Source organism: Opisthocomus hoazin, chromosome 2 (genome assembly GCF_030867145.1).
Source record: "Opisthocomus hoazin isolate bOpiHoa1 chromosome 2, bOpiHoa1.hap1, whole genome shotgun sequence".
Lineage (NCBI taxonomy): Eukaryota > Metazoa > Chordata > Aves > Opisthocomiformes > Opisthocomidae > Opisthocomus > Opisthocomus hoazin.
The window spans coordinates 18818771-18830834 of NC_134415.1; the positions used below are offsets into that span (position 1 = coordinate 18818771).

General features: G+C 39.2%; 1 protein-coding gene across 1 annotated transcript in view; it reads right to left on the bottom strand.

Moving 5' to 3' along the window:
- Positions 1 to 377: 377 nt before the first annotated feature.
- Positions 378 to 12064, bottom strand: part of KCNK5 (potassium two pore domain channel subfamily K member 5) — a 36728-nt gene continuing 25041 nt past the window's right edge. The window contains exons 2-5 of the mRNA XM_075412806.1: positions 9367 to 9478; positions 7768 to 7934; positions 6434 to 6602; positions 378 to 5600 (exon numbers count right to left, since the gene is read on the bottom strand). Of these exons, the coding sequence (XP_075268921.1) occupies positions 4780 to 5600; positions 6434 to 6602; positions 7768 to 7934; positions 9367 to 9478 (1269 nt within the window). The 3' untranslated portion in view covers positions 378 to 4779. The remainder of the gene's footprint in view (positions 5601 to 6433; positions 6603 to 7767; positions 7935 to 9366; positions 9479 to 12064) is intronic.

Here is a 12064-nt window from a genome sequence, read left to right on the forward strand (position 1 = left end):
TTGTAGTGCTGATCAGTTCTAATGCTTCCCTGCCTCAGTACGTCTTCTTTAAAAACAGCCCCCTGAAGAAAGTGCAGCCCCTACAATAAACTTTTGTTTATCTTTTAACAGCTGTCCAAAATACTCATTGAATAATACTTCGCTATGCTGTATGTAATTGAAGACCAGATGCCGTTGAACTGAAGTCATCAATACCCCATACAAGTACAGGCATCTGCTTGCATAAAATAACTTGCTTTATCAGCTCCCTATCTTCAAGCTCTTTGGACCAGGACCAGTCTCATCTGTGAGGTACATTACAAGTGCAGGGAGTTGTGAAAAGAAATCTCATTTCTTGATTGTCATTCTCCTCATGACAGAGAGGATAAATTGTAAAATTTTTATTGCAAAATATTAAAATAAATTACATTTTACAAAGACGTAGCAAATATTTACATACAGTGCGATTCCAGTGACAATCAGCAACAAAGAACAGACAGACAGGTATATTATGGAGTGATAATAGTCAGAACTGTACATATTTCAAAAGCCATATGAAAGACAAGCTAATTTTTAAAAAGTTAAATCCATCACAAATGGAATGAATCCCATGAGGCACAACAATTACAAGTCTACAATGGAGTTCTTAGGGTGTTTTGTTTAGGTCAACAGACTTGTATATTGCTTTTTGCTCTCCTCATCAGTGATGCTTGTCTGTCTCTACACATACTCTCCCAGATCAACTGGAAAAAAAAAAAATCTCAAAACACACAAATGTGTCACCATGGATCTGTTATCAGTCTATGGCTTTATTTCAGCATGTTTTGTGACATCCATTGCCAGCAACAGATTCACAAATCCTTAGTTCAGAAAAATGAAACACACCATTTTTTTGTATTTCCTCAGTGATTTCGTACCAGTGTATCAGGTGTGTTAGACTGCCTGCTGTGAGATATGTATCTGAAAATGATGCACTTCTGGTAAAACTAGGCTTTAATAGCAAAAGACAAAACCAAGAAGCATCACAATGATGTTCATGAAGGATGGGGTCACATAGCCTCTAGCACATAAAAGGGCTTTTGTAGGAACAGACTTTTGTTCTCACATTTCAGGATTATTTTAATTTTTTTTTTAATAATTAAAATATTGGCTCATCTTGGCAAAATTAGTAAGTTTATATTGTGAAAGTGGACCCTTGCTTCACATGATGTGACTGGAAATACTATCTACTAGCAGGCAATAGCTAGAGAGAAGTTTCCACTTCTATTCCATCCCTTCCTTAGATGTGCTTTTAAGCTGGTTTTTTTTTTCCTTCTTTTTAAAAAAAATCCCCTTTCCTCTCTTTCCAGCAAAAGATCTGTCTCACCTATAAAATCAACTCCATAGCATTATGAGAGCTGTTAACATTATTGGTTAGCCAAATGAAATCTTACATGGCATCCAAAAAGAAAAAGTTTCCAGGTTGACCAGATCATTGAGATAACTACAAGACCTTACCAGGTAGCACTGGGGAGTTCACTCTGAGGCACTTTTGGGGCTGAATACCTCGAAACTCAGCCTGGACATGCCTCTAACTCACTACATGGAAATCTGAAGGCAGAAGCACGTTAATCTAGATCCCCCAGGCAGCTGCTTTTCTCAAGACATGGAAGACAGGCAGGCAAAAAGCTGTCTTGCTTAGCACTTTGGCAGTTCTGAGATGGCACTATCATTTTAAAAACCCTGGGAAATGGTTTAACTTTTTGGAGAGAGCCGGTGTGAAAGCTATGCACCAACTAAACCTCTCCAAAACACCGAAAGCTAGTAGAGCTTAACGAGACCAATTGTGTTGGCCCCTGTGTAAAGAGGAATTTTTTCCCAGTGTTAAGATTACATTAAGGCACACGGTGGGATGTCTTGAGAACAGTTTTGTGAGGTGTGATCTTGTTTCCCCAAAAAACAGGAATATTGTACTTTGTTTTAATAAATTTAAACTATTACTTTGATTCCCATGATACTTATTAGGCAGACTTATAGTCTATGCTGACTACACTGGGAAAGGCCAGAGAGCCACATCTAACTTGATAATATGAAACAGATCCCATCCATTCTCAGCTCTGGCGTACAAGTGCACTTCGCTACGGAGAATGGAGAGTCTGGGTTCCAGTGTGCAACAACCCCTCCCAATCAAAGCAGCCCAGCCAAGTGTCTGGGTTGTATTATTTATGTATTAAATAGATTATTTTTCTTTTTTTAAATGAAGATTGTACTATGCTTTTCCATTTCATGCACTTTCAGCAAGCCTTTTCTCTCCTCACTGTCCTGTAGCTTTTTAACTGTCACAAAACTTTGATCTTTGCGTCGATAATGGAAGACAAGTTGGAGGACAATAAAAGCTATATGGAGCGCTTTCTTATTTTCTTTTAAATTAATGTGCACTTTTTTAAACAAAAAAAAAGAAGGCTAGACTTGCTACACGAGCATCCTGTGTATCATGCATGTAGTCTTACCTACCATTTCTTACAGTTACAAGGTAAAGCTGTCAACCACAACCCTTCAGATATACAGAAATACTTGAAGGGCTTGGAGTCATTTTAAAATGATGGAGGTGATTCATCTACCAAAGTAAATCAGCATCTTCTCAATATGGCCTCTCCCTCTTTCCTGTCATATACAAGTCAAATTCATCCAGCCACCCCTGCTCCAAATACCCATAATATAATACACTTTGATTTCAAATTAGAATCTCTCCTCAGTGACATTATCATAAAATACAAATTAACTACCAAATCCAATGTTCTTGATTCCACATTTCTGCCTGTATAACAGAGCTGGCCTTAGCCTTGTGTTCACTTTCTATCTAAAAAAATGTCATGTACATGGAAAATTCTGAAAAAAAGACTAGTAAGGACAGTCCTTGTTTCACAGTAGATGACTTCAAAACTTCCCAAACGACAGGCTGTCCAACCAGAGTGCCAGTTTCCCATATGTCCTCCTTCTTCTGTAGGAGAGGTCAGTAACTGAAGCTGCAGCCAATGTTTGTAGTTATTAGAAATAGCTAGTATTCAAGATTAGCATTGCAAGATTCCATAAGCTCTTCTTACAGAGCTAGTGAGCCTGCCAGAATTACACAGAAAACAAGAATGAGACAATTTTAACTGTTCACTGAACTTTAGAAACTTTTGGACATACTGGAATGACTTAAACACTGTAAAGCTAAACAGAACAACAGAATTTGACATGTTAAGGTTCAAAGGTCTTGGCTATTTTCTGTTCCAAGTATACGGGATACAACTGAAGTCAGTACCTTTTGCCAACATGTAATCAAGAGCCTCATTTGAAAGAGTTGTCAGGGTTAACGCACAGATATGGAAAAAGAAAGAAAAATGAAACCATGGTATAATTTTCTTTGTAGCTGAAACAATTTGGGCATAAATGTTATGAAGCGACATACTTCCTTCTCAATGAGAAGCCCATCTCCAAGCCAAAAGACAACACTTTCAGGAGATTAGAGCCAAAGTTTCTTCTAAAAAGTGCCTTATGGCCTTAAGTCACTTGATCACACCTCAGTTTGTCCAAGATTTGACATTGCCCAGACTTCTTGAAAGCGGGATAGAATAACCATTGTATACGTACATAGGTCAAACTTTAAAACAAAACAAATAAGCAAAGTGTAATCAACTGTTTCAAAAATCATCTCTCATTCAAGTCTAGTCTGAAGTACCAAGGCAGGGAGGAACATCAAATAACAATACTGACTAACACACTGCACAGATCAGCAGCAGTGCTACAGGTCCCTTATGACTGGCATTAGGGCATTTGGAGAATATCTGTGCCTCCCAAGGAGATTTTTTCCTCAGAAGAACAGTGTCAATAAAACTTCACCTGTACATATATACTGTATAAGGTTCATTCAAGTATTTGCTCTAGGAAATGGACAGTGGAAGGACACTTTCAACATTAAAAAAGTTCATTGCATCCTGCTTGTGCTCATACATGCTTTGATCAATTGGTCTTCCAGTCACTTTACTCTTTAACAGTTCTGGGGCTGATGTGCAGTTTAGCAGCCCAGCTGGTGAGCTTCATCCCAGACAATTCTTCCGTGTTAGAGGGCTCCTCCTCAATCCACTCCTTTGGAATTTTTAGTTTTAATATTTGATTTATGAAATTACAATTCACCATAATTTGACAAGCACTGACTTATTCTAGACAGATGTTTCAGAAGCTTCCTCCTCAGTCTGCCAGCACACCTCAGCTCAGATCTGTGTGTCCTGGTATTCCATCTAAAATTTCTCATTAAGTACAACTAGTGGTTGCACCATACTTTGTGGTAACAACTTCACAAAGGACAACTTCAAAAAAAGCAAACCCCTTGCTTTCATTTGTGATCAAAGCAGGATCCAAATCCAGGTTTTCAGAGGTGAAAGGCTAGTAGCGTAACCGAACACATTTGATGCCCAAAACGGTCTCTTTGCAACAGTATAGTTACACTCCCAAACTAATTCCTTAGTGAAATGCATAAACGCAGAGCAGGTCCAGTGTATTAACTAGTCTTTTCTACTTTGTTCAAGAATCATAAGATCCCGAGAAGGAGTAGGACTCCTAATTCAACTGTTATTTTACAAGTTTTTCAGATAAGTAAAGCTGATGGGCTCAGAAACCAACTTAGGATGGGAAAAAGAACACTGGAGTTTGTTAGTTTAGGACTTGCTTTTGTTTTCAAAGAGTTGGGAGAAGCAGCAAAAACATGCTTTTCTCCTTGCTCTGTTAATTTGTTCCATATGCACTGACCACTTTCAGAAAACCACTGTCAAACATGCTTCACGTTGCAGCCTTCACATTGCTTACTGTGTTATATTCATTCATTAGTTGTTCATAAGGCACAGAAAGTTCTAGCTCGTTATTCGTAAAGGTAGATTCATCAGAGGATGGGAATTTTACCAGTTTTTTTGCAGTTTCAGATTCCTCTGCAAGATTATCATCCATGGAGGATTTTGATGTTTCCTCATCATCAGAGATATCTTCCTCCTCATCATCATCTTCATTTACAAATGTTATATTGGCATTCTCAAATATTAAGGGTCGATAGTCTCTGGAATCCCACACTTCACCTTCTTCTTCACTAATCCTATCTAGCTGGTTTACGAACATGGTTCCTTCTAGAGGACTGTCTCCAATACGTTTATCATGCAGGGGTCTCAGTACCTGACCATTCTGAATGTCCAAGGAAGCCTCATCATACTCAAATGACTCTGTCTTTGTGTATGTCACCTGGGCATCTATACTGGCATTCTGCATATTTTGTTTGGCATTTTCTACTTTAATCATTTTGTCATTGTTTGTCTTCAGGGCCTTCTTCCCAATTTGCTTAATAAGATCATTGTAGGTCTCTTCCTTCTTTGAAAGGAAGCTGAAAATGTTGACGTCCTTTGAGGTACCCATTTGAAGAGGCTTTTTAGACCGAGGATGGTTGTCAAATGACTCTTTTCTTTTTTTCCTCCGTTTCTTGATTGCTTTGTGGACTTCCACAAACATACTGACTTTCCAGTTAACAAAGAGTGAAAGCCAAGCTAGACCCAGATAGATCCATAACTCCACAAAATATCTGTAAAGGGCATGATAGTTTGCATCTGGATTTACACCTACAAAGAATTAAAAACAAAGAATATTACTGAAAAAGGACTCACCGCTGATTAACCTTTGAAGTTCTGACCCTGAGAACTACTCCCTTCCACACTAACAGAGCCTAGCTGTTTCAACACTGCTCTGAGAGGTGGTAAGTGGGGATCTGAAAACCTTCTGAAAGAAAATGTTGATCCCAGGTCTTCCACTTCTTGGCTGCACATATTCTGACCACTGGGCTACAACATAAAATGGCAGCATATTTATCCTCATAAGCTACAGAAGTAAACTTTTTCATATTTGAAAATTATAAGCATTCTCCCTGCCATTGAGCTATGGATATAGGTACCTTCCTTTAAAAAAGGATTCAGAATTCTGCTAACGAGGTCCGTCTCCAAAGCCCTGAACAAAGCAGTGGATTTTAGAGAAAGACAGGATTTGGAAGGAGACAACAGTATGCTCAGCATTTTCTGTTGACTGGTTCTAGACAGCTGCACAGAGAGCATTGCCCACTACTTATGTGCCCTGCTTAGTATACTGGATCCCATTCAAAGGTGCTTAACTATCATGGCGGACAGTATAGCTCCTTGCCTGAAATAGGGACCCGGGGCACCCGAAAGAGTTACAAACTCCAGAACTTGGCTCGATTTAGCCCAATAAAAGTCTTAAGTATCCAAACCAAGACTGAAGAGCCAGATCTAGTCCATTAGATCAGTACCCAGCTTTAATTGAATCTTCTATGCAGCAAAATGTCTTAGAAAAGCTTAGGAAGCACCTTTTCAAATTAGAGTTTGGAAATGGAATTGCCATACAATGCATGTAGTAAAATATCGTATAAAATATAGTTACTGACCAGCAACAAAATCTCCAAATCCTATGGTGGTGATAGTGATGAATGAGAAATAGAGGCCTTCAATGTAATCCCATCCTTCAGTCACCATAAAGACAAAGGGAGGAATAACCAGATGGACCAAGACACCCCAAACAATGAAAATAGCTGTGCATGTAATTTGTGCTTTCCTCTGTAAAGAAAGAAGAAAAAAAAGAGGTCAGGGAAAGATCTCCAAATTTGCTTTTCCCATCCATGGCATCAAGCATAATCTGACAGTATCATACATTTCAGAGTTTTGTGCTAGCAGTTTATCAGCCATAATTAAAAGTCACTGACTGAAGTAAACACACAACATTTTTTTCCCTTTATGCAGAACTCACTATTCTTTCAACTACTTGCTCAAACAGGATTATATTCTCATAGTTTTCTTTCACACTCTTGAAACGTTTAAGAAGTTCCTGATATTTTATAAATGGGCACGGGATACAGACATGCACGCTAGTCAAAAAAGCAGCCAGTACCTCTGATTTTCCTTTTAATTTGAGTATAGAGGATCAGAAGTGTTTAAGATGCTTCTCTCTTATGTATGCCTCCTACCCTTTGCCACTCCTGCAACCTCTGCACAAAGCTGCATACACACATGCATTTCACCATCATTTTCTGTACTTTCTTCTCAGGTGCTGAACCAAGAAAGTTCTTGCTCTGTTTCTGAAACCAGGATCTAAAACAGTCCCACTGTCCTCTAGGCACTGTGGCCCTACATTGCCTACCACCTCTATACAGAGTCAGAACAGAGGTACAGCTCACTGGGCGGAGGAGAGGGGGCAGGCAGGGAAGAAAGGCGGGGGGGGGGGGTGGCACGGAAATCAAACCACCACCAAAAAGCCAACAAAAAGCCATAAACAAAAAAACCACAAGCCAGTAACTCAGAACAAAACATTATTTTCCAGTTGGTTCACTGCACAGCAGGAAGTACTTGTGCTGGCACAGAAGCAGGTGGGAACAAAGCAGGACAGCATATTTCCATGCCAGAGGAGCTTGCACAGAATGCCTGTGAAATGGAGCCTCACCTACTTTTGTCCTACAGGTTTCTAATATAAGGAGATACACATCTCCATAGAAGCTGCAAGATCTACATTTAGTATCAAAGGTTTCTACAAGATCTCATTTTGCTAAAACTTCTTGCAGAACTAACATATACCCAATCCCCCTTTTGGTTATTTCTGTGCAACACCATTTGCGAAAATTCGTATTTACTACCAAGACTAGCAGGTATGTTAAGAAGTGCAAGCTTAATAAGCTTAATTCATGCATCAAAAATACACAGCATGAGGGTAAACAAGCAAGGGTCTTACCAGGCTTACTCCTCTTTTCGTCAGAAACTGGCCCAGCCTCTTGGCACGTCCTCCAAAGAACTTCCCCAGAGCACTGATCCACGTCAAGCAGAGAGGAACTCCAAAAAGCCCATAAAATATGCAGAAGAGACGCCCAGAGGGTGTTTTTGGAGAAACATTTCCGTAACCTAAAAGAGATAAGTCTGTGCACAGTCTGTTCTTGTTGCAGAGAATTCAAGGCAGTTCTACCTATGCACAAAACAACATTGTGTGGGCTTCTGCTGTATCAGATGCTCCTTATTTCACGATCTATAAGAGTTTTAGTCTACTTAGGCTGCTGCTCTTCTGAATCTGGACGCCTTCCAATTCTACTCCAGCAAACCTGTATTCTATTAATGCAAGCTGAGAGGATTACGGCATTTCAAGTGTTTCCTAGATCTTGCGCATCATTTCCTTGACAAGATCAATCTTAAACAAAGCTCATCTCAAAGCTTCAAATATGATTTCCCAACCTTAAGCAGCACTGTTAAAAACTTTATTCAATCAATTTTGTTGAATAAAAGCTCAAAATCCATCCTGAAGCTAGCTTCCACGTGAAAGATCCACTGTACACATTTAACTTGTGACCTGGCACCTTTCCAGGCTAAGAGTTTGTGGGTTAAGTACAAGGTGAGTTGTGATATAGCAAGGTACTTCAACTGAATTTAGCTCTTCGTTGGTCACAGAGCCCAACAGGGCATTACAAACTCAGGCTCTAAAATCAGCAGCCTATTTTCTGAACTTCTGCCAGAGCTTTCTTAAGTGTGTTCTTGACTTCAACTTTTTGTCGTAAGTTGTATTATAAGCTGGGTATCGTGAGTTCCAAATAATAGGGGAAACCACAGTACTGCATACGGTTTAAAAGTAAGACTTCCATTTCTGTATACCTCCACCCTTCTCTGGTTATTTTGTATTCCTGTTCTTTTTTTGCATTGTAGGTGTAGCAAGGGTGTAGCAATACCATGCAGCAAAGATTTTTCTGTAAAAGCAGAAGGCAGATGATTTGATATCTGAAAATCTGTATATCAAAGGAGGAAGATGTCTTTCAATGCAGAGAGTGTTACAAGCACAAATCAGCAGTGCGATTTAGAAGACAACACTTGCTCTACTTTGCATACTTTAAGAGATAGATAAAAAGTCTAGATTGTTCCGCAAGCCAAGAACACTGATAATTCAGTAGTTTAAGAGGATGCACGCAAGTAACAGGACAGCCATACAAAACCCTCACATGCACATGCTTTAAGTATTAGTTTAATGGAATGCTTCTGTTTTGGGATTTTATGATTTAGACGTTCAAGTGCACCAATTAATGGAACTGGATTGACGCTAATCATCCCCAACAGCACCTTGAATTCATTACTTATTGGAAAGACATAGGTCTACAGAAGAGAAATGTGTGGAGAGAGTGGCAGAAAATCCTGTTTTTTTCCTGTATGAACCTGGAGGTGAACACATACCCTAGGCAACTCCAGCCATGGGGAGTTCATTCAGTGGCTAGCTTGACACATAAATGGATGAGTACAAACACACTAGAGAATACAGAAAACTACAGTTAGGAAAGCCAACATAATAAATAAATACCGATTGTAGTGATCACAGTAGCAGCAAAGATCACAGCATTAGGCCAATTCCAGTTGTTGAAAGTATTGTTCCCAGTGATGGCAACCCCCTGTCCAGCAGCATTTGACACAACCTGTAAGAAAAAAAGTTTACAGTCATGCTTGGAAAATCCTGGCAGCCTGGAAAAGAAATGTGTCCATCCGTCTCAGGTTTTCCCACTTTGTTCATACTTTCAAAATAAACACTCAAGTTTTTCTTTGAGTTTTTCTTTGTGAAAGCTAGCCTCGTATATTTGCCAACAATAATTTTATGAAATATTAAAAAGTTGCTTCACCTAAGAAAAAAGTAGTGAAGGTGCTCTGACATTTAAATAGAGGGTTTTAATTAGATAAGCTTTTACTTGATTTACCAGCTTAACCCAAATGGATCTCTTCCAGAGACCAAACATACTCCTCCAGACTGAATTAGCGTTGAACCTCCAGTGCAGTTCTTGAATTTGGTTTAATATGAGGGACATCTTCAGAACTACTATCCATTTCAAAACAATATAACATGCCTCAGCTTGACTTGGGTATGAGCAGGACGTCATAAAATCCTTGGCAAAGCTAGTGCGATTAATGTTAATTCACCTGCTGTCCCTGGCAAAGTCAAACCATCTACAAGCCAATGTAAAACTGTACCTTTCAGCAAAGACATACAAATTATTAACACTTTTCCAAAGTATTTCATGCAATAGGACTCCAATCATTGTCCTTGAGTCAGGCCCCTTTCTTATCCCATCTTTGAATCTAGTATGCCATGAGGAGTGCAAAGCACTCATTTACAATGTTTTAGGGAAGCGAGTGTAGTTATTAGCATTTCCACAGATTAAGCAAGTCAATTTTTTAATATCTGTTCAGGTCTTCAGACGCTCAAGAACTGTTAACCATCTTCACCTTTCATAGGAAGGGACTTAGAAGACTCCGCTTCCCCTGCCTTTCCAAAACTAGACTGTAGAACACACATTGATAAAAACCTAATGATTATTTAGTGCAGAAATTCAGTTTCAGATCAAAATCATGCATCTTGCTGATTCTGACATGTATTTTTAGCTCCCTGAAGTAAAAAAAAAAAACCACTATCATATTCTCTCCTAGGAATCCCTAATTCTTTAAATCTTTGCTCTGTCACATCATGCTGCAGTTAAAGCCTTCTCAGGGTACTCTGTTTTTTTCCCTTCAGTGTAAACTAAGGTTGTCTGAACAAAACTCTGAGGCTACATCCATATACATTAGAGGTGAAGGTATCTCCAAAACTTTTATAACATTATCCCACTTTCTCTGTTTGTCCCTCAGTAAGCATTGAACACAAAAAATATCTTGACCTAAATACCTAAAATTGAAGGCTTTATAATATTTTTTTTCAGTAATAAGCATCATAGATTAAGTTTAAGATAAACTGGTAAGAACTTGGAGGTACCTACAACCAACTCTTCCTTCCTTCGTCACCCGTTCCTTCCTACTTGATTAAGATCTGATCTTGGACCCAGCAGAGACTCAACACAAAGTTCAATCGCTACTGAAAGTATGCACAAGTTAACACAGGTTTTAATTATTCTTGAGACTTATTACATATCACCACCCTCCTACTGTAATAAAAATGCCCTCAAAGTGAATGTATTGTGCATATACAAGATGCAAAAAATTTAATTAAAAATGCACTTTCAACACACAAGCTATTACAGAAGATAAAAGGAGAAGCATTGAAAGTGAATGAAGGTACAGAACTAGATTTTTCTCCTGGTAAACAAAATGTGTATGCAAGACTGCATGCAGCGTCTTTCCGTAGCCTACAGTCTCTGGACAAAAAAGGATGTGGAGAGAGTTCTCACCAAGGCAGTCATGTGTCACAAGAAAGTAGCATTGAAATGACAAGTAGCCCAAAAACAGGCAGGTCAAGAGCAGGCAAGTAAACACATGATGCCACTCCCTTCCAAAAAAAAAAAAAATATTTGAAACTGCTACAATGGATCACAAGAATTCATCTGAGTAGAGACCCATCTAAGTAACTTCATTCATTTCTGCTATGATCTGCAGATGAGCTTCCTAAAAGTTCCAAAGGACTTTCAAAGTACCGGATAGACACAATCTGTGATCTGTTATCCCTGAAAAGATGCCTTGATTTCTTCCACTGCCCAGCAACACTGCACTACATGTTACAAACACCAGTTCTCTGCTCATTTTCCACGCTATAAGTGCACTTGGATTTATTTTTTTTATTGTTATTTCCTCACAGAGCAACTGATCTCAGAGATGCACTGAAGTATCTGTTTCCATTGTCACTGGGCCATTATCTTGTTGCATTACTCCACCTTCAGTCTGAGCTAACAAGCTCATTTTCCCACTACATTCAGTTACTTTAAGATCCAACAGCATTTGAGGTCTGGAGGTGTGAAGGGGGCCCAGACCCGAGGGGAAGAAGCTGCTGGACTGAGCAGCACACAGCTGCCCTTCACATCCAGGCAGTTAACCTTTTCAGGGAGAGATGGCCAGCTTTCCAAGTTACATAAATCCAAACACTTTAGATAAAGAATCACAGGCACTCTCCAGCCAAAGCTGCCACCCTCTTTCTGTCCCTGTTTGCACACAGCTGTCTGCTATTAGCACACAGCTATCAACTTCATGCCTGCAATAATCCCGAATGCACTATATGTATCCCAGCTGCAGGAACAAAGATGGTC